We start from the raw sequence: 23393 nt of genomic DNA on the forward strand, positions 1-23393 counted from the left end.
CCTCCCCGCGCATGCGAGGAGCCACCTGCCTGCACATGTATGCGCAAATATTAAAATTCGGCGTGCACGTGGACGCGGGAATCGTATTATATAACATGCGTGCACCGGGAACCGTGCGCACATGGATGCCCGCGCAGGCCTTCGAAAATCGACCCCTGTGTGCACATACTTTAGCACGCATGGGGAGAAGCATTTCGGGGGTGGAATCTGGAAGAGAGTGGGACTAGTGCACTTTTTTAATTTAAAAAAGTGTGCATATAAATTCTCTTGGCAAAATGATGCACAACAAGTAGGAGGCGTAATTATGTCTGCACCTAGTTTTACCGTAACAATATTCAAAGAGAGAGTCTGCATGTACATCACTTTGAAAAATAGTGTAGAGTCTGCAAGTAAAAAGTACCTGCAGATTTTACACTGGCTCAAAATTACCCTTTTAATGCATGCTAACAGTGCTGTTAGCACGCGTTAACTAGCTTGTGTTAGCGTTAATAGAAAATCTATGCTAAGGAGGTAATGAAATGTCAAAGCATGCTATGTACCTCATTACCTATTAGAACAACAAAAAAATAACTCACATTAAAAACTTAACTACACCTCAGCTAGATGTAGTTAACCTTTTGCATTAACGTCCTCGTTAACATGCATCCTTTAACATCTATGTTAGTGCATGCCTTATTTGTATCTCCCGGCTCCTACAGCAAGGGTTAAACCCTATCAGCAGCCAGGGTTAGTGCAGTTTAGTGCTGGTCCCTTGTCAGCTAGACTGAAGTGCTGCTTTAAGCGTGTTCTTATAAAAGGGTACCCCATTTAATTGTATCTACCGTGATCAGACTGTGCTGCATAAGCTGGCTATGAGACGTGCAGCTCCATATGCTGGAGAGCGCATACTTTTCCTGTGCCTGGTTATACATTACTGTAACTGGTCAGATAAGGTAATTAGCAAGGGATGTGAAAGAGGGTGCACAGCCCCTACATTATGTAAGCGACTAAGTGGAACAGCTGTAGTTGGGTAGAGAACAAGGAGACTTGGAGTGACCTAAAAATGTGAAAAGCAGAAATGTGCCTTTTGCAACTATAGCAATAGTTAGTCTTCCTGCTAATATACAGATAGAAATGTCAGGTTCCAAAATGTGCATTTCAGCAAAAATAGGTGAATTTTAATTGCTCATGTGATGGCTGGCATCAAAAAAAGTGCACACTTCTGTTGTTTTGCCATATTTTGAAAAATAAATAGCACACTGCTGGGATGTGACATTTTCAGAATGATGTACTACCTTCCCATGACAAGGAGCTATTAAAAAAAAAGAAAAAGCCACAAGCTCCTTGCAGGAATGAGAAACTTCTCTCTCTGTCCTTTATTCTTCTATAACCGTTGAAGCTTTTCTAGAGACAACATAAATAATCAAGAGAGAGCAGCCTGTAACCTGCACTCGCACACAGGTGCATTTAAGTCCAGAAACAATTATTCACCAGGTGCTTATCCCTGAGAGTGGGCAGCATGAAATGGATCTGTTCTTTGGGATCTGCCAGGTACTTCCTAATGATCCAGATCAGCCACTGTCAGAGGCAGGATGCTGGGCTCGATGGACCCGGCGTGGCACATCTTTTGTTCTTATGAAACCCTATTAACCGATTCCATATCTAAAATAGCTCAGTTATTTGGCTAAAAGTTAACTATTTCATATCTCTGAATCATTTGGAACCTGACATTTCTATCTGTATATTAGCAGGAAGACTAACTATTGCTACAGTTGCAAAAGGCACATTTCTGCTTTTCACATTTTTAGGTCACTCCAAGTCTCCTTGCTGTCTACCCAACTACAGCCTAGTGTTGACATCACTGATTTCGGCAGGTTACATTGTCTTTCTTCCCAGGTAAAAAGGAGAGGTGGTAGCAGTGAGCTGACGAAAGGGGCTAAAAAGTTAATAGAAAAAAAAAAGAATAGGCACTTGAGCTAAATTTTCAGTTATGCATCTAAAGGGGGAATTCACACGCATACCTTTGCGCACACAAAACCAGGACAAATTTTCATTTAATATTACACATCTAAAATGCCAACTCAAAATCCTGTTTGACAGCTAAACAGAGCAGGTGGTTGCACATCTAAATACTTTGTAGAATAAGGCCTGAGCGATCTAAATTGAAAATTTAAAGGTGAATTTTAAAAGCCCGACGCATGCATTAATTAGGGGAAGCGTGAATATGTCGGGCTTGCCCGCACCGAGCAGATTTTAAAAGCTGCCGAGAGACGAGCGTATCTACCGCAGCGCGCACATCTCGGAAGATTTTAAAAAAAAAAAAAAGGGTGGGGCATGGGCATGATCTGGGAGGGGGAAGGGCATTTCGGGGCATGAAACTGAGATGTACGCTTAAATACTTACACAATCCGGCACGCGCCAGGGCCCCCTGCCGTGTAACTTTGGATGCTGCATAGTTATAAAATAAATAGGCAGATCTGTGGAGTTTTAAGGGTCTGCAATAACGGAGGGCAGTGAAGGCTATTAAACCAGGAAGGTTTGAAAGACACTCTCTTAACTGGGCGAACTGAAGATGAACTGGTAAAACTAGAAATGGCATTGGCACGCTCTCCTTTTAACATCCCCCAATTTAGGTGGTAGAAGTGGCATTTACAGGCACTTGCACATGCCCACTTAAACTTTGGTGCACATGTGTGCACGGCCAGGCTATTTTATAACTTGCGTGCATATAAGCGTGCAATTTAGAAAACAGCCTCATGCCTGGACGTGGGCCGATGAATGCGCACACTTGGGTTCCCACACACCAGTTTGAAAGTTACTGTCCCAATGTGTGCCCAGTTGCAAGACAATTTCTCCAGACCACCCACTTTTTTAGACTTCTAAATTTAGCCATCTGACTCCACTAAGATGCCCAACTGTATTACATTGAAAGTTGATTTAAACGTTTGCTCTCTTTGAATGTGTGCATTGCAAATCCAGTTGTCTGAGTACCAGATGAGCATTTGAAAATGTATCTCTTTATTATTAACAAAAGTAGGGAAGGAGAAGTGGGACTACAGGAAGATTTAGTGAAGTATAATACAACACTAAAAGTTCTTGTTAACTGTTGAACGTCTTACTTTATTTTTTCGGGTATTTTTTGCAGAAGCCCGGGAAGTGGTGTGCCATGCATGTTCACATTGCCTGGCAGATATACCATCACCAACAGAAAGTCAAGGTGAGTTCATTTGGATCATGTTTCCATCAGGCACACATCTACATAACCATTTCGTGGCTTAAAAGTGCTTCAGAAGGATGGGGAGAAATTGCAAATGGAATTGTTATTAATCTTTGATGTGACCTGCCCCATTGTACACTGCTTTGGATAAAAAGATTTTTTTATGAAAAGCAGGCCAGAAGTAATGATAAATAAATAATCCATTTAGCATTACAGACAAAAGTCGTTCTGTTTTCAACTTTGACGCTTTTCTGCTGGAATCTGACTTGTAGCGGGGGCAGGATCAATGAACAGATCAGTAAATTCTTTAAAACACACTGTTTGATTTTATTTATTTATTTTATTTACACCTTTTTATAATCTATTTCAACGTGGAGTACAATACTTATGATCATAATAAATACTATTAAACACAAATTAAAACAATAATAAAACAAACTCCATCATACACCATGCTAGATAATAACAGGCTGCTCCTAAATTATTTCTGCACTTATGTGCAGAAAAGCATTGGTAATTCTCATACATTCCAAGCTCACTCTGTGATTGGAAAGGATTCAAGCTAAGACGTTTGGCGAGAACATAAAAACTTGGGAACCAAGATGGCCGCCAGTAGCTTCGTCTCACTTTGAGGGCTCCTGGTAGTTTAACATAATTTATTTCCTCTGATTCCACGGGGAAAAGGAAGGGGAAAGCACATACCTCCCCTGATGCTTGCAACCAACAGGTTCTATGGACAAATTTCTCCTCATTTCAGAGGCATTGAAGTGACCTGAAGTGCTGGGGGAAAAGGTGTTGCAGGGAGCTTCACTGCGCAAAGGTTCGCCGATCAGCTCCCTTAATGGGGAGAGCTCGCTCTGCCCGGAGAGCTGTGTTTCTTCTATACAGTCGGAGCCTCTGCTTGGGAGGGGCGAAGACGTTTTTCAGTATCGCTCAAGTTGCAGCCAGGTGGCATCATGGCGGTCTCTCCTGGAATAACAGCAGTGCCTGTGGCATTTCAGACATCGACGGCAAGAAGGGGGAAGAAAGCCTGTACCTGGGGTTGAGACTTGACCCAACGGTATCTGAGTCTTTGAGTGAAGGCACACCAAGTACTTCATAAGCAGGAGTTATTGTCTAAATTTTCTTTGGTGAAGCCCTCCAACATTACTTTGGACACAATATAGTGCTGTCCTCTCAACTTCCTCAGTGAATGTTACAGAAATAAGGCCATTCAGATTTATTACAGGTCTGCCAAAAAGATATTACTCAGTTGATGAATTAGAACCTAAGGGGTAGATTTTACAAGAAGAGCACGCGCATTCCCTCCCTTTCCACTCCAATTAAGGAGCGGACTGGGAGGGAACTTCCCTACCCCCCTACCTAAATCCCTCCCTCTTCCCCTCTCCTCCCCACCCCCTAAACCCTACCTATCTACCCTTGTTTTTTTTGTTTTAATACTTACTTCAGGGCCTGAGCTGAAGTAAGTTGCACGTGCCAGCAGCCAGCCGGCTGCTGGCGCGCAAGTGTTCAGGACAGCGTTCAATGGCGCTGTCCCGGCACGCACCCCGCCCCTCTCCTCTTCTCCCCCCCCCCCCCGGCTTGCCCCTTTGAAGAGGCCCGGCACTTGTGCGCGTACCGGGATTTACCCGCGAGGCTGGGCCTCTTTGAAAATTTACACGGCACGCGCAAGGCCCGACCACGCATGTAAACCCCGGATTTTACGCGCGCAGGCCTTTTAAAATCTGGTTGTAAGATTATTATTCTTCAGGATAATCTTGGAACTTTGTCTAAGAAACACCAGATGCTCCAAAATAAGATTGAAGCCCTGGAAAATGTGTAAGAAGTAGAAACATTAGGTTGATTAATTTTCCCAGGAAAAAACTCAGTATAAGAACATAAGAACATAAGAACTTGCCATGCTGGGTCAGACCAAGGGTCCATCAAGCCCAGCATCCTGTTTCCAACAGAGGCCAAACCAGGCCACAAGAACCTGGCAATTACCCAAACACTAAGAAGATCCCATGCTACTGATGCAATTAATAGCAGTGGCTATTCCCTAAGTAAACTTGATTAATAGCAGTTAATGGACTTCTCCTCCAAGAACTTATCCAAACCTTTTTTGAACCCAGCTACACTAACTGCACTTACAAATATAAACAAGATATTTTCTGGAAATACTGACAATACCAGAAAACTTAGAACCACCTATAACCAAGGCAAATTATTAACCATCTGCTAAGAAAGCTTCTCACATAGATTTTTCAGTCAAGAACCAATGGATATGTTGAATTGAAAAGACTTTTAAAAAATTTATTGTCTGAAGAAATCTGCCCATCGACTGTTGTGGCTACATTTTTATAGGACTCAGACAGGAATTTTGTATTGAAGCTATTTTTTTTCATAACAGGTCCATTCCCTTTTTAAATCTTAAAATTAACATTTATCTGATGTAACCAAAGGAACGCAAGTAAATGAGGAAGACATTTCTCTTACTGAGACCTGGGGCATTGCAATCAGGAGGCTTATTTTGGTTGAATTTTCCCTACAAATGTGGTGTTAAATTGAAGGAGGAGAAATATGTTTTCTTTGATCCCTCTCAACTGGCTAATTTTATTTACTTGTGACAGAATCAGATGGATTCACCTAGTCCTGGGGAAATTCTGCACTACTCTGGAACGCAGAATTTGCGCAGAATTCCCCCCCCCCCCCTGCGCAGACTTGCCATTTTCTGCATAGAATTGCCAAATTCTGCGCAGAAAATGCCAGAGAAATCCCTGGCATGCCGCGAACGGAGCGTGTGCAGATGAAGGTCCCGGCATGCCGTTCACAGCGAAGATGAAGTCCCCAATGTGCTGCAAATGGAGTGTGCTCTGCTCACAGCGAAGATGAAGGCCCTGGTGAGAGTGAATGTGTGTGTATGGGAGAGGGGAGGGGAGGATGAGAGAGCAGGAAGAGAGGTGTGAGAGAGGGGAGGATGAGAGAGAGGCAGGGGAGGATGCTTGAGTGTGGGTGCCAGAGAGAGGGAGCCTATATGAGGAGATTGTGAAGGAGGGTGTAAGTGGGTGAGAGATTGGGAGCTGGTGTGTATGAAAAAGGGATTGTGTGTATGTGAGGGTGCTAGCCTGAGTGAAAGGGATTGTGTATGTGTGAGACAGAGCCTGTGTGAAAGGGGTGCGTGAGAGAGAGACATAGGTAGCCTGTGTGAGGATGTATGTGTGAGAGAGAAAGGGAGCTTGTGTGGGTGGGTATGCAAGAGAGAGGGCCCTGTATGAAGGGATGTGTGTGTGCCAGAGAGTGAGGGAGCCTGTATGAGGGTGTGTGTATGTGTACTAGAGAGAGGGAGCATGTGTGTGAGAGGGAGGGACAGAGGGAGCCTGTGTGAGGGGCAGTACTGAAAACGGGGTCAAATTCTGGGACTGGCAATAGAGTGGAAGGGGTTGAGCCTAGAGATGGAGGGGAGAGATACTGGCAGGTGGAGGAGCTGGGGCCTGAGAGGGCAAAGTGGCCAGAGGAGTAGGAAGAGCGAGTGAAAGGGACACTCTTACAGTGAATTTCTAGGGAAATTCTGCGCAAAATATTTAAAATTCTGCATCTCTAAGTAATAACATTTTTCCGTATTAATTTAAAATGTAATTACTTACAGACTGTCATGTAAATTGAGCTATTTTGACCAATATAAAGGTTGCAGAATTTTAAGGTTTTGTGCACAGAATTTTACATTTTTTGGCACAGAATTCCCCCAGGAGTAGATTCCCCCTTATCCTTAGCTCCGAGGGTTACTTCCTTGGTGGGAGAATGAAGGCTCACTTTGTAGAAGTGTCATTCTGGGTTTCTCTGAACATCAACTTACTTCATGCTTTCTTTTTCCTTCTCTGGTAGACTGGGTTCTTCCTTATAGTGAGCTGCTATTAATGTATTGAGTTAAGTTTATTCTGTTTTGTGGAGACTATTTCTTTTTTTCCTTTCTTTATACATTAATCTGTACAAGATTTTCTTGGTTGTTATTTCAGAATTCTATAAATAAAAAGTTTAATAAGAAAGACATTTGGCAGGGAAGAACTGGCACAGTTTACTGCATTTGGCCGACATGCAAGATGAAAATGGAAGTAAAAAAATTATTTTATTTATTTTGCATTTCTTATATTCTGCAACATTTCAACCATATGTTCAATGCTGTGTACAAAATACATTCATAATAAGAACACTACAATAATATAAAACAGACTAATCACAATCTTACTAAAATAAAATTAAAACTATGAGTCAAAAACAGATGGGGCCTGGTTTCAAAAGCAGTTACCTGCTTAAAATGGGTTTTATACATGTAAATGCACTTTACGTGTATAAGTGGGCTTTTGAAAATTGCTACAATATAAACCATTTTGCCTGTGTTAAACCGCTTTTGAAATTTGCTATGATAGAATGTTACGTTTACATGCGCAACTCCTTTAAAAATTCACCTGATAATCCATGTCCAATTTTATGGTCTATCCACTGATGATGTTGCTCATATTACAGGGGATAAACAAGACATAGGGAACATCATGCTGCTTTAATTATTAATGGATAGCAAGGTCCCTTAAGTATTCCTAAAGTGAAAGGCTCTCTTCTGAATCTGATGTAAAAAAATCCTTCATAATACTTAAAATACCCACCTGACCAATGATCAAAATCTGATTTATAGTAGAAATGTTGAATTATTCATTTTCATGTACAATTACCCCTTAATGTAAAGAGGGCTGGGTGGAGTCCGCCTTGGGCACACTTAACCGAATACACTGGGGCTTCTCAAAGCTTGTGGTCCCCTCAAAGATGACATTAAACTGCATTCCTGCCAGAATATTGCCCACGACTCCCTTTTTCTCCAAAGGGAAAAGAATTAGAAGGTGAAGCTTTGTCTCCAGCAGACCAATGGTTCTTTTTTACATCATTCATTAATTCCTGCCACTATTTTCTTCTTTAATCATCATCATGTCATCAACACAGACAGACATCAGTCCGAGCCCTTTTTCATAATGGTATGATCCTTTAGTCCACAAAGTTGGGAAAAAAGTTTACTGCTTTTTTAGATTTTTCCTTTCAACGTTGTACAAATGAATGGGTCTTCGAGAAAACGTGAGCTAAAATTGGAAGATGTTTTATAGGGCTCGGGTTTCCTTGCCAAAGCACTAATGAATACATCTGTAAGAGATTTGCCGTCCATGTTAATTCAGATTAAAATCATGAGGCATCTTAAGTATTGCGAAACAATGGAAAAGCGTATTTTAAAAATGTGCCTAATGTACCCATTGTTTTGGGGGAGATAAATATTCAAAGCCATTTACATGGGTAAATAATTGATGTTGAGGTTTGTTAAAATGTATTAATTGCTTATGCTGTAGCACTAAGCGATGTGCATCATCTAAAAATTGTACAACATTCATTGAAATATCAAGACAAATATGATAACCATCAGTCTCTATCTACTCTGCCGAGGCCATAACCTGGCTATCTGAGAATTACCCTTCCTCAACACTGCCAAAAGTAGACCGGGTGTTCCACAGTTCATGGACTTCTAGCCATATTTAGGGAACACATTCATGGGGCGGGGCCCCGAGGGGCGTATTTTTGGACGGGATCAGAAAATAATGAGCGTAGATTGCACTTTCAAGACTACGTGTATCGTTTTTCCAGAGAAGCACTACCTGCACAAAAAAGCAAGCGCAAATGTCCGTGGCTGCTTTGCACCCATGGCGAGTTTCAAAAAAAAAACATTTCTCTTTGAAGCACTGGTTCAAAACTCTACAGGTAAAAAAAACAACAACAACATACACGCATCTTTTGTCCCAGCGTGGAATATTCTGAAGATTTCCCCCTGTGAATGCGTTACTTAGTTTCCACGTGGCACTGCTGGACTTCAGGCTACCGAGCAGCGATTAATGGAACTTGTGTAATGTGGTTAGAACTAAACTGAGCGCAAATTCCAATCAATGCAACGTCTACACATCCCGTATGGAATTAAAAGCGCACATGCGCATAACCCCAGGACAAAGCGTGCATCTGTAGTATTCTGCTGCTGTTTCAAAGTAAGAATGGCTAAGGTATTGTTGTGCAGAGAAAGTGTTGGCTTAGAAATTCTCAAAAAGTAGTGGGATGAAGCACAAAACACATGTGGATATCATCAAGACAAAAGGCAAGTATGCTGTGGAGTACATCTGATGCTCTGAAAAACCCAACCAAAGTCTTTCAATTGATGTCAATGCAATAACTTTTAATGCAGGTCAAGTTGAAAACCAACTCTGTCCCCCGAAATTCTTAAGACAAGAGACAAGTGAGCCTCCAACAAACTGAGCATGCCAGAGGCACTCACTTTCATTTGTAAGAAAGCTGTTCTATCACTCCCTAATGCCACTGCTGTTCAGGTGTGAGAAAAGAACATTTCATTAGTCCATCAGCATTTAAGCACAAAAAAGTCTCTTCCCCCCCCCCCCCCCGCTCCTCCACACCTCTACTGATTATAGAACAATTGCCTTTCATGTAGAGCATAACTGTATGTAAAATTACCTTATGTGCAAGATAGTGAAGGCTTATCTTCCTCCTCCAATCCCCCATTCTGATTTATGAAGAAGATAATCTGATCTCTGGTAAAAAAAAAAAAAAAAAAAAAGGTCTTTGCAAGCTCCTTTTCTTTGCTGCCTTATGGGAGATGGATTTTAAAGTGACCTGTTTTGTTTTTTTCATATGTTTCAGAAACAGATGCAAGCAGATCCACACAAACTGGACTTCGGCCTGAAGCCTGAGTTTCTGAGTAGGCCGCCTGGCCCCAGCCTGTTTGGGGCTATCCATCATCACCCCCATGACCTGGCACGGCCTTCAACACTTTTCACGGCAGCTGGTTAGTATAGTGGGCATCATCGTCCAGTAGTTCTAAGAGCCTGATCTTAGTATTCAAATAAACCATAAAAGGGACATGTGTTAATACAAAATAGTTGCATTTAAAATCCTTGATGTCTAGTTGCCTAACAGTGGAGATATACTGCTGGAGCACCCATTTTTCAGGTGTAATGTTCTACATGGTGGTTTCCAACTGGGTCCTCAGGACCCACCCAGCCAATCAGGTTTCATGGTACCCACAATAAATATGCATGAGGTATATTTGCATAAAGCAAAAGCAATGCATACAAATATGCCTCATGTGCAATCATTGTTGATAGCCTGAAAATCAGACTAGCTAGGCCAGTCCCCCGGAGGACAGAGTTCAGTACCACTGTTCTCATGCCCTAGGGAGGGCCTCTTTCCACATAATCACTCTTCCCCTGGTGAATATGTTTGAGTATGACAGTAGGGGGACCACTGTTTTGGTTGCCACCCCCTCTGCTTGAATTGTCTACCAGGAAAACTGGTAATGACCAAAACAATGGCACTGTTCAAGTGTACCTGAGAGTAATGGAAGAAGTAGACTGGATACAGTGTCTGGTCTGCAGTGACACAGCAAATAGGGACAAATCTGAGGGCCTGAAAACCTCTTATTTGTGGACAGTTGCTTGTAATTTACTATGCATTCCCTTGTTCTGCTGCCTGGCAAGATTACACATCTCAGCTGGTGTGCAAAACAAGTCCAGTGGGTGTTTTTCATAAGCTCTATTATTTGGGGGTATTTTTTTGCCTTGCTCTTAATAAATAGGGGTTAAACCTCCAGAAAGAGGGGTGCAGCATCATTACGCCGCACTATTACGTTTTGCCAGCGGTTTTGAACTTACATAATTTCTCCCCCCAAATCTTCTGGACCTCATTTCTACTCTTTTATTTCTTTAGGTGCTGCACATCCTGCTGGTAATCCATTTGGACCCCCACCACATCATGGCAACTTCCTTAACCCAGCTGTTCATCTAGGTATATAAATATCATCAAGGCAAAAGAAAGGGGGTCCAGAATTTTGCTGAAAATGAATATTAAGAACACCTACCTACCTGTACTATAAGAGCCAAAAACAACCATCAATCACTATCTTAATTTCAAACAACACTGATTATAATGACAGCAACAATCCAAACCAGAACACTTCCCAATTAGCAAAACCTTGCACAGCCACCTCTGAAATGGATATCTGACTGCCAGTTCTAGCACCTGTTAAATAGGTTAAGGAGAGATAATTATTACCACCTAATAGGGATGTGCATTGTTTTTTGTTTGTTTGTTTTAGGGTGCACTAAATCGAATTAGTGCAGACGAATGTGATTCAGTGCACACTAAAATGAAAATGAACCAAAAAACCCCCCCACAAAATAAATACAAATAAAACAAAATAAAAATAAATTCAGATATTTTCTGGCTGCACATCCCTATTACCCGTTGGGTGGGATTGACTGAATGAGAGACACACAAAGTAACTTCCTGCAGTTCTTCACAATCTAAGGGAGAACAAGTTCTAACTCACACTCGGGAATCCACCTGAATCAGATCCCGCTATTCTGTCTGGCCACACCTCATGCCTACCTGCAAAATTATGACTGCCTTTTAAAGCAGGAAATGTCTTTACTGTCACACACTCCCGGAAAAAATGGAGTCGTACTTTCCTGATGTGGCTGTCGACTCTAGTGGATTTGATGTAATTTGTGCTTCTGTTGAGGGGTGCAGTAATGCAGTCACTGAAGGCATTGAGCCTGATATTCAGCGCTTCTGAGCCGCTTAAGTTCGGTCATAGCCAGCTAAATGGCACCATTTGAATATCTAGGCACAGTCAGTTGCTGCCACTTAGCTGGCTGACTTTTTATCCAGCTAAAAGGTTAGCCGGCTAAGGGGTAAATTTTCAATGCGGCACGCCGGCGTCCATGTGCGATTTTATATTGGCGCACGTGGATGCCAACTCATGCGTGCAAGGGGGGGGGGGGGAATTTTCCAGTATACGCGTGGCAACGCGATCGGGCCTTTTCCCAGTTCCCTAAACCTTTTCCTTCCTTTTCCCCTCTCCTCCCTGACCCCTAAACCCATCCTAACTCAGCTAAATTTTATTGTTTTTGAACTTACCTGCACTAAGGAGCAGAAGTAAGTTCCATGCCCCAGCCGGCTGCCGGCGCGCGCTTCACCGGGACAGTGCCTAATGGCTGGCCCCCACCCCTTTCCAAACACCCAGCACTTACCTGCAGATACACATGAGGCCGAGCCGCTCTGAAAATGCACTCAGCGTGCACGTGGCCCGGCCACGTGCATATATCTGCCAGAATTGGCGCACGCCGGGGATTTAAAATTCCCTCTTAAATGAGGGGTGGGAAGGGGGCATTCCAGGGTACTGACACTTGTCTGGCTAACTTACCCAGATAATTATCATTATTCAGTATTATCCAGCTTAGGGGGTCATTTTCAAAGGCTTACGCGTGCGAAAGGCCTCTGTCACACGCGAAAAGGCCCTTTTCGCATGCGATAGCATGCTGGGGGTGGAGTCGGGGCAGCGAGGGGAGGAGTTGGGGAGGCGAGGGGGCGGACTCTGCGATGTCTTCGCTGACGGTGATAACGTTAGTAACCTTATCGTCTCCAGAAGCGCGCCGAATAGCACCACCTTTCACGGTGGTGCTATTCAGTGCGAAAGCCAGCAGCAAAGACACCGCGGTGGTGCGAAGGCTGCCGGTTTTCACAGGCCCACCCCCCCGCTGCCCTTTTTTGCAGGATGCACCGTTCTGCAAACGAATGGTGAATCCTGGCCTTAGTTAGCCAGATGAGTCTGGACTGCTCTCTGGCTGTCCTAAAGTTAGGTGGATAAGTTTATCTGACTAATTTGTTCGGCTGGATAGCGACTGAATATTTGCCCCATTATCTTTTTCATCAAAATCACAGTACCTGTGAGGTAGCACTTTCTCTTATCTGTCTTTTTTTTATTATTATTCAGAATCCTTTAACCGGCCATCCACATTTCCCAATCTTGCTTCAGTGAGCAGCAATGCCTTTGGGGGACTCGGAAACCCATCAGTTAGTAAGTACCTTCTTTGATCATTAATTCATTTGTGACTGTAGTCCATAAACTGTGAAAATCCTGTGCTTTCAATGGAAGTGGCTGTTAGTGCCGCATGACGATGTACAGTCTTACTTCATCAAAAGGAGCAGAAGCTTCTCCCGCTGGCAACTGAGATGTATCCTTAGAAGTGAGGACAGGAACATTTGGGCAGAGTAGATGGGCCAGTTGTTGTTTGGCTGGTGTAATTTACCACTGCATTACTAAACAGGGTATCAATTTAAAGATATATTTCTCTACCCTTTTAGAATAATGGAACTGTGCCTAGTTTATTATGGTATATGATTGCATTTGATTATGTTATTGTGTATTGAAATTATTGTATATCTCAGAGGGAATGTTATTTTTAGGTCTGTGATACAGCCTATTGCACTTGAGAGTAGGGGATGGAGCAGATCAATATCATCAGGGATGCTGAATTTTATTTGTATCTCCTGTTTTATATTTTATTGATATATTGTTTGATGAATTATGTAAACTGCTTTGGGTACCCTTTGCAGAAAAAAGGCAGTATAGAAATAAAAAATGTTTTCTGTGCTCACTTCAAATATTGTATAGTTCATGTGGGTACAGTTTCATATTAAAAATCCATATAGGGGCTTCAGAGAAGATTGGGAGCCCCCATTTATGTGCTGAAATTTATTCTTGCTTCTCATGTCTAAATGACTCTGATATGCCATTCTGACCTCATTTAACAAATCTCTGTCAATCACCTTTCATTCTCCAGCTCCCAGTATTCTTTACCTATTTTAAACATCCCTGTATAAGGGCTGTTTGGGGTGGTAGTGGAGGAGGTAAGGAGAAAAAGTACCTTTGCAGCCATGTTCACAAGTTTTCTCTTAAAACCTTTTCTGTTTTCCACTTCACCCTTTTAGCGCCAAATTCGATGTTTGGCCACAAAGATGGCCCCAGCATGCAAAGCTTTAGCAACCCTCATGAGCCCTGGAACCGACTGCACCGAACGCCTCCCTCCTTCCCAACCCCTCCTCCTTGGCTGAAGCCCGGGGAGACAGAGCGCAGTGCCTCTGTGGCTGCTCACGACAGAGACAGAGATATAGATAAACGAGACTCCTCGCTTGGTAAAGAGGACAAAGAAAGGTATGAAAGGCGCTTTTGGAATTTGTCAATATAAACCATGCACTGTTTGATGGGGGTGACCCTTTCTAGCATGTGGGGTTTTTTTTTTATGCCAGAATGTAGTTTTGGTGGTGGAGGGGGAGGGGGCTTCTTACAAGATGGCTTCATATACAACAGGATGATCGCCTGCCTCTGTGTCTTGAACAAAAGGGTGGTCAGTCCTGGTCTGTTCATCTCTTCTATTTATGTATTAAAAAAACCAAAAACTGAAGGTTTCAGGTTATATAGTTCCACTGCAGACCACAAATCCAAATCTTTTCAAAAACATATGAAATAAGTAAAAAAAGAAAAAAAGAATCATATCTTCTGATCAAACTGCTGTGGTCAGTGGATCCTGAAGCATTAACATGGTATCATAAATAGTGTCTATGAGACACTAACAGACAACATCATGAGAGGGTTTCACAGCGGTAAACAGTACATTTTAGTAATGCTTGACCTTTCAGCGGCATTCGACACCGTTAACCATGACATATTGATAAATAGATTAGAAGAAATAGGATTCAGCAACTTGACAATCAAGTGGTTTAAATCATACCTAAATAACAGATACTTCCAAGTGCAAATCAAAGAAGTAATGTCAGAGAAAATAAACCTTCAAACAGGAGTTCCACAGGGATCTGCCCTATCCGCCACATTGTTCAACATATACATGCTACCTTTATGTCACCTACTAGCAGGTTTAGGAATTTCACACTATATCTACGCCGATGATATTCAGTTAATACTCCCAATTGACGACACAATTGAGAAAACATTAAACTTAGCCAACATGTACCTAGATATAATAAAACAACTTCTAAACCAAATGGAACTAATGATCAATATAGAGAAAACTGAATTCTTACACCTAGAACGAAAAAACATAACGATCATTCAGAACCCAATCACACTCAACAACAACCAAAAAATACATCTAGCTGAGAAAGTAAGAAACCTGGGAGTGATAATCGACCCAGAACTAAGTATGAAACAACATATATCTCAAAAAGTAAGAGAAAGATACGCCAAACTTATGACTCTCAGAAGATTAAAACCATTACTAACGCCCACCAACTTCCGATCAGTCTTACAAGCCTTAATCTTTTCCAGTACCAACTATTGTAATGCCCTCCTACTGGGCCTGCCATACACCACAATTAAGACCATTACAGATTCTACAAAACACAGCGGCAAGAATTTTAACTGGGAAAAGTAAAAGAGACCATATCACTGAAACCTTAATAGAATTACACTGGCTACCCATTGAACAAAGAATACAATACAAAACTTTATGCACCATTCATAAATTAATACACAACGAAAAAGCAGAGTGGCTGAACACAGCCCTCCGCGTACATACCCCTCCACAGAAATCTAAGATCAGCAAAAAAAAGCACTGCTAACTATTCCGTCAGTCAAGACGGCCAGATTAACACAAGTAAGGGACAGGGCCCTATCCCTAGCAGGACCTATAATATGGAACACCATGCTGGTAGAAATCAGATTGGAAAGAGACATCAAAACATTCAGAAAAAATCTAAAAACATGGCTATTTAAGCAAGCATACCACAAAGAGAATTGAGAGTAGAACCCAGGGAAATGTTAGTTGCGGTCAGGCAAACTCCCACACACACACACACACACGCACCTTTCCTTCTTAAAGTGTGTCTTCTCTTCTATATTCTAAATTCTTCTTTTTATCTTAAACAACAAAGAACTAGAGTTAAGTAACACCAATCTTATAGCGGAGTTAGAAAAACTGGACATGACTTATAACACTCACCAAATAGTATTTATTATGATATTATGTTACAGTATTTTTGATGGCACCTGTTTAAGAGTTAGAATTCTAGACACGTTATACAACATAGTTTTTGTGCCCTATTGTGAACCGTTGTGATGGCACCCCGCTTAACGACGGTATAGAAAAGATTTTAAATAATAAAAAATAAAATAAATCTTAACATGGCACTTGGAACAAACACTGTCCTCAAGTCACTTTACGGGTTTTGACACAGCACTTAAAGGTAATCATCTATCATGTACAGACAGTCAGTTCATAATATTAAGTTTTCTTCTTGCAGATAAAATGATCCAAATGTAAAGAAATGCTTAGCTTGAAACGAAAATGACAAAAGTGCTGCTCAACAACATCTCAAAGTGTACACAAATTCCATGCTTCAACTGCCACAAGAAATGCCCGCCACAGTGGGTGTTTCGGCAATGCTGCCTTCTTCAGGGGCTACATTTGAGATAGGTTATACTGGGTTTCAGTCTCATTAGCATGGACAGTGGCATTGAAGGTTATGCTTCTTTTGGTATTTAGAATTTATTTATTTAATACATTTAATATATTTCCTAAATCAAATTCTAGGTGGTTTACCCTCTGACAATTTTCAGAAAATAAAACATTCTCAGCATGGCCCCCCCTCCCCCCACCCATCCACCCCCCTTCCAATTAATACAAGAAATATAAATAATTCACATCCATATCCAAATAGTCTACTACATTTCAGTGCCACCCTAAAACATCAACTTTCAGTTTAAAACATTCAGTACTACAGACAATGACCTTAAAATCCTAGACAGTACTTCTAATAATTTGCTTACACAGTTAAATACTCAAAAGTGTCTGTTAATAGCAGTGATTTAATCAGCTTGCAAAATGCAAAATAGTTCTCTTCTTGGCACACTTCTACAGGTATCTTATCCCATAGAGTAAGCGCAGCATAGCTAAAGGCAGAATTATGCATTGCCATAAATCTGACTTGCAAGGAAGTGGGAACCTTTAACAGATCTAAATCTAATGACTGCAGTTTTCTAGCTGGGGCATAGGGAATTAAACACTGTGCTAGGAACTTCAGTCCCCAATTGCAAAGAGATTAACATAGAAATGTGATAGGCCGAAAAATCTTTTTCTGCTATCTAGTCTGCCCATCCACACCAACTACTCAGCTCTATAGACCCTACCATTCCTTCAAAGATCCCCTGTGCTTATCCCATGCTTTCTTGAATTCAAATACTGTCCTTGGTTCTACTACTTTGTGGTAACTTGGGAGATAGCAGCTTGAAAACAACCAGAAGGAAAAAGGAGGCATAACTCTGGCTGCTTCCCTTTTGTGTAGTTTAGAGTGAAAAATGAAGTGCAAAGTAGGTTTTCTCATACAGTGACTTCCTGCCTGCTCCCCGGGGAGCCTGTTTAACCTTTCTAGGCCCTGAGTTCTTACACTCTGGTAAGGGGCTCCTCCCTTATCCCAGGATTCCTTGTGGTTCCGTATCTTAAGGAAGACCGGGTAAGACCGCTGTTCCTGGTCCTTTAAGATAGTCTAAGGGAGTTTCCTATAGACTCCCTCAGATACCTCCATTGGAAGCCTGTTTCATGCATCCACCTCTCTCTTTGAAAAGAAATATTTCTTTAGATTACTTTTGAATCTACCCCCTTTCACTTTCATCTCATGACCGCTCATTCCAGAGCTTCCTTTCCGTTGAGGCCCGCTTCCTATGCATGGATATTTTAGAGGTATTTAAATGTCTCTATCATATCTCTTCTGTCACACCTTTCCTCTGGGTATACATGTTTGGATCTTTAAGTCTGCCCCCATATGATTTAAAATGAAGACCATTGACTATGTGTAGAGGTGGAAGGATGGGATTTTTTGCCTTGCAGTCTGGATCACACAAACACACTAAGAAAATAACGATACCTGACCATGGCTTGCGTGAAAATATGAAAAACTATATTTTTCTGTATAATATCGGGCGAATTTTAAATTGCCAGCGGGTGTAAAATATGGGGGTTACGCGCGCAGCTGGGCTTGCACACGCGCACATTTTAGAAGGGGGCGCAGCCGCGTGCATAACCCTCGTTACACGCACAAGAGCCGGGCCGAAGAAAAGGGGCTATATCATCTTTTTGAATGTGTGGTCGCCAGAATTAGGTCTTACAATGGACTTATGCAAGAACTATATCACCTCCGTTTTTCTGCTGACCATTCCTCTCCTTATGCAGTCAAGAATCTTTCTGGCTTTTACTGTCAGCTATCCATCTGTTTGACCACCTTAAGATTAGATAGATCACCTCCAGACCCACTCTTGTTTCGTGCTTAGAATTTCACCCTATATTGTACCACTCTCCATACATAAAATTTTGAATTTCACTCTCTGTGAAACTGTCAACCAGTTTAATGTACATAAAATAGGGGAAACATTATCCCTACTCTTCTACCCAACCAGTAATCGTGCCGCTGTGTACTGAATTAATTGTAGATGTTTCAAAGCAACACTTGGCAGCTCTTGCTAAAGAGCATTACAATAATCAACCCTACTCAACCAGGTCTTTCTCTTCCAAAAAGTGTTGCAATTTATGAATCATTCAAATAGGTAAAAAGAGGAGCAAGCCACTGAAGAGATCCAATTACATCCAAATAGCTTAAAGTCCAATAAAACCCCAAGATTCTTCACTACAATGATATTTTGAAGTTCTGTTCCTTTAATAACAAGAAGGGCATTCAGTGTCTTGATTTATCTACTAACCCACAGCATCTCAGATTTCTATGGGTTTGGTTTTAATATGTGGTCCAGAAGCCAGTTTAGCACATCCAAACACTTATTCAAATTAATAACCGCAGAAAGTTGGCCTGACTCCATGTTGACCAATTACTTTTTTTTATCAAATCTAATCTAATCTAGAATTTGTAGTCTGACTCCTCAGTCCCATAGGACCACCTGATACAATTTCATAAGTACATATTACATAAAAATGAAGTCTCTGTATCATAATGTTTTCATATTAAAAAAATGTCAAGAATGTTTTTGCAATACTAATTTGAGGAGCAGTTTTTAAAACTGTGCAGGATGAAACCATGCATATAATCCAATTGGATTTTGCACCAGTTCTTAAAGGGAAAGTCCATATATCCATTTCCTTTGAAAATTGCCCAAGGAAATTTGCAGCTACTTTTTCTGTTGATTTTTTTGTTTTTACGGCCAAAACAACGTACATAGTTTTGAAAATGCAAAAACTACTTGCCTCTTCTGATCCAACCTCGCCCTGTGAATGCCTCCAAGAGAATGCATAAAAGAGCGAATGTCGTGGAACAACACTGTATTACTATTGCTAGAGAGTGGGTGATTTTTGAATACTCCTTACCTGTGTAAGCAACCATTTGCCTGGGTAAATGATTTGTAAAAATTGCCTTTCCAAAAACTAAGACAGACTCACCTATTCTTTGTGGCCTGCAGCTCAGTCATCTGATGGGATAATGCATTAGGGGTCAGTTTGGAAAGCTTCTTGCATAGATGGAACTATCCATGGATACTTTTACAAACATACTTTTCTTTCAAACATTACCCCAGGAAAAAGAATCCACAGACATTTGCACTTCTTCTGTCAATGTAGATTAGAAAATATAATCTACATGCACAGTTTTCCTCCCCTGACCTAATCAGTCCCCCAGGCCTGCCTACTTTTTACTCATGTAAAAGTGAGCGCATTGTTGATCCCCAGGCATAGTTTTATCTGGGTCCTCCTGATTCAGTTGATCAATTGATTTCATTTCCTCCCTCTTTCCTTGACCAGCCTTGTGCCCTCCTTCCTCATCATTTTCTTCAGACAGTGTGTAATCTTATGTTGAACTAGTGTTGTATTGCCCTTTTGTTTGGTTTGTTATCTTTTATTCTAGTCATTTTGCCTTTCTTGTCCCTTGACCTCTATTACTGCTGCTGGTCCTCTCATCCTCTCTCTTTATATCTTTTTGATGCTGTTGGAGCGGGCTTCATTAACCAGGCTATTATGTAGCACACTCTCAACTCTCTTCTTGGAAGAGCGTGAGATAAGAAACAATGGTGATGATGGTTAATGGTGGTAAGAGCTGGGCAATTTTCAGAAAGCCAAGGTCCTCTGATAAAATCGCTATTTACATGGGCAAATGCCTTCTGAAAATTGTGCTATATAATAATTGCAGTTCGGACTGTATTGCTATCACTAGAGTGCATTAGATTAAGTATTAAAGGTAGAATCAATCAAAAATATACTGGTGTACATGGGGATCTTCCAGTAACCATTCTGCAGATGAACTGGGGGCAATTTTGAGTACAAGTGGGACTTATAAAACCAACAAAATAACTATCATTTAATAGTTATGGTTAGCATTAAGATTTTACATTGCTAAGGAGGCACATTGTGTCACTGTGAAACATTTGCATTGTGTATTGCAAAAATAGCTAGGATTTTATTTGAGGATTGATAGAGTAGTAAATGAAACAAGATAACATTCTCTTATAATTGATGAAAGCAGTCAAGTTTCAACTAGTCCACTGAAACGATCCTATGTCCTTTTATAATATCACATTTGCACTGCTTTGAATTGATTTATATAAATTTTTGAAACATTTCTCTAAACAATTCTAGGCAATATATTAATGAAATACAATACCAATATCATACCAAACAGGGGCCTTTCAGACAGTAGTACTGTGCTTAAAAAATAGTACACATAAGGGTAAACTACACCCAGCTGGATCCAAATTAGGTTTCAGGAGAAGCACTCCTAAATCTAGGGAGCATAACTTGATACCAATCCGCATTAAGGGGGTTATTTTCCAACTCGCGTTATGGCCGTTTCACATGCGTTAAGGCATTTTCGCATGGACTCTCAACCTGGGTATCATCAAGTTAGGTTGAGAGAACATTGCACAAATCTCATCTTTGGGTGAGTTTCCTCACTCCGAAGGACATCAAATCTTCACAAGAGTGCACTGTTCTGTTCATACGTCTCACTCTGCATGTCAAAGTGGCTCCTAACCCCTACACTAATACATAAACCTCACCTCGCGTTACTAGGTGGGCCTCCTATAGAGGTATAAATACCTAACTACTAGACGGGCCTTATAGCTAAGCGCTAAGATAGCGCACATTGCAATAAATAGGCTATTACCATAAAACATGCCCCTCTTCCTATCACATACGATAGTTTGATAAATCTAGTCCTGAGTTATAAGTTGCCTATATACATAAGTTCTACCAATTTTCAAAGTAAACCTATGCGCATAAGTTTGCTTTGAAAATTATTTCTAAGAACACGCACAAACGAGCCCACACAAAGTTACAATTGCTCTTTGCAGTGTGTGACCCTGTGGGTTTTAATTTACTTGCATTTTTAAAAAAAACATGTATGTAAATTCCAGCTCCGCCTCCCAGACTGCGTATTTTGGTCTGTGTGCCAGCATGTGTGAAATTAAGTTATGTGCATGCTTTTAAGCTCCCAAGCCCCAGACAATTATATAATGAGCAATTTACACTTAGAAACCTGTGTTTTATGTGCAGAAACGGCTCCTAAGTAATCTTTCTCTAATCTAACCTGTTATGGAAGCATTCCGAAAACTAGAAGCAACACAGGAAAAAGCATGGGTGTCTTCAAATCTGGTCGATCTAAATTCTTTAAGTGAAGGAATCCTTGAGAGATCATCTCTAATAGATCTTTAAAAAAAACCAAAAAACGTCTCGGGCTACATCAGCTTGGTCATTTGTCCAGATAACCGGGGCCTGAGCCGTTGCAGTGTAAAGATGAGGCAGAGCATTTTAAAGTGCCTATGAAATGTTACAGCATTTTGTCCTCAGTTTACCTTCCCTCCACATCCTCTCGCTTTACTATTTTTGTCATGCTGCGAGTCCTTCCGTCTCCTTACAAACAGGCCAAATATAGAACTAGTCTCCTGCTGCAGAGACAGAACAAAGCATCTTCCTTACAGCTATGTGAGTGCTAGTCTGAAAACTGGCCAGTGAGCGCCAAAGGACTGGTATTTGTGTCAGGTTTACCCCTTCCCGTGTCACCCACCATCCCATGAACTGTGAGAGCCACAGCATGGTTGTCCTAATAATCTGGACACTGAGATCTCCTCCTTAGCTCTGAGAAGCACTAACTTTTGGGCCATTTAAGGGTTCAAGAAACTGCCTTTTTAATTTAAAAAAAAAAAAAACCCAGTTGAATTTTAAAAGGCCGGTGCACGCCAAAACCAGGAGATACACGGATATGTTGGGCCGAGCGGATTTTAAAAGCCACCCAGATATGCGCGTTATTCCCTCTACACGTACACAAATGAAAAGTTCCAATAAAAGGGGAGGGGCATAGGCGGGGAATGGGCGTTCCTGGATTTCACATTGAAATGAGTGCGTGAATACTTACGTGCACATGCGTACGCTAGGGTCCCCCGCAATGCAGCTTTAATTCAGCTGTGGATGATGTGCAAGTTATAAAATAAAGACAGATAGATCGGCGGGGTTTTAAGGGTCAGGGCTAACGGGGGAGAAGGGAGGCTATTAAACTTGGAGTGAAATGGGAACGGATTGGGAAAACTGCTAATGGTGTCTGCGTGCGTGTGTTTTAAAATCCCCCCACTTACATGGCAAAAGCAGCATTTGCACACATACCCGTAGATTTTAAAAGGGCCGCGCATGCGCCCATAAACACGAATATCTCGCCATGTGCAAAGGAACACGCTATTTTCTAAAGTGTGCCTGTAGTTCTTAAAATACTCTTCACGTGCATATGTCTGCAACCTTTCCACACTTTTCTTCCGTGGAGAAACAGAGAGAGAGAGAGAGATTCTTTATCAGGCTCAGCCTGACACTCAATATATGCACCATTGTAAGGGGGTGCAGTTTGATTCGGGGTGAGTTTTCAGGAGGTGGGTTGGGGTTGGGAGGGTGTTACAGATACATTCAGAGGTATTCATTGTAAACCTGACATCATTAAAGAATTTTAGACCTTATAAGTGATGAAAATTCTAACAGGAGGAGTTGATTTGTACACTGCAGACTCTGCTAGCCGCATTGTACAAAACAATTCCTTTTCATCGCTTGTAAGGACTAAAATTCTTTAATGATGTCAATTTTACAATGAATTCCTCTGAATGTTTGTGTAACCCACCCCCCCCCCCCCCCCCCGAAACCCCAATGCCTACTGAGGAGCTGTAGCAAAGTTACATGTATAACATATGCATTGGCTGAGGAAAATTAAGGGTTGCATGTGTCAGTACTGGCCCCATGTACATGAATGTTCGCGCGTCCTTCCCAGCTATTTAAAATCCATGTAGCTCCCATGCAGGCCACTT

At 41.5% G+C, this 23393-nt stretch overlaps 1 protein-coding gene across 7 annotated transcripts in view; it reads left to right on the top strand.

Annotated features, from left to right (window-relative positions):
• The window catches only part of AUTS2 (activator of transcription and developmental regulator AUTS2), a 1828564-nt gene that overhangs the window by 1800313 nt on the left and 4858 nt on the right, over positions 1-23393 (top strand). For 5 of the 7 annotated variants that reach the window (XM_029612215.1, XM_029612218.1, XM_029612217.1 and 2 more), the window contains 6 exons: positions 3125-3196; positions 7189-7284; positions 9908-10052; positions 10973-11050; positions 13041-13124; positions 14039-14261. In XM_029612215.1, the coding sequence (XP_029468075.1) occupies positions 3125-3196; positions 7189-7284; positions 9908-10052; positions 10973-11050; positions 13041-13124; positions 14039-14261 (698 nt within the window). The remainder of the gene's footprint in view (positions 1-3124; positions 3197-7188; positions 7285-9907; positions 10053-10972; positions 11051-13040; positions 13125-14038; positions 14262-23393) is intronic. The other 2 variants (XM_029612220.1, XM_029612221.1) reach the window with 1 other exon arrangement.

Source organism: Rhinatrema bivittatum, chromosome 8 (genome assembly GCF_901001135.1).
Source record: "Rhinatrema bivittatum chromosome 8, aRhiBiv1.1, whole genome shotgun sequence".
NCBI lineage: Eukaryota > Metazoa > Chordata > Amphibia > Gymnophiona > Rhinatrematidae > Rhinatrema > Rhinatrema bivittatum.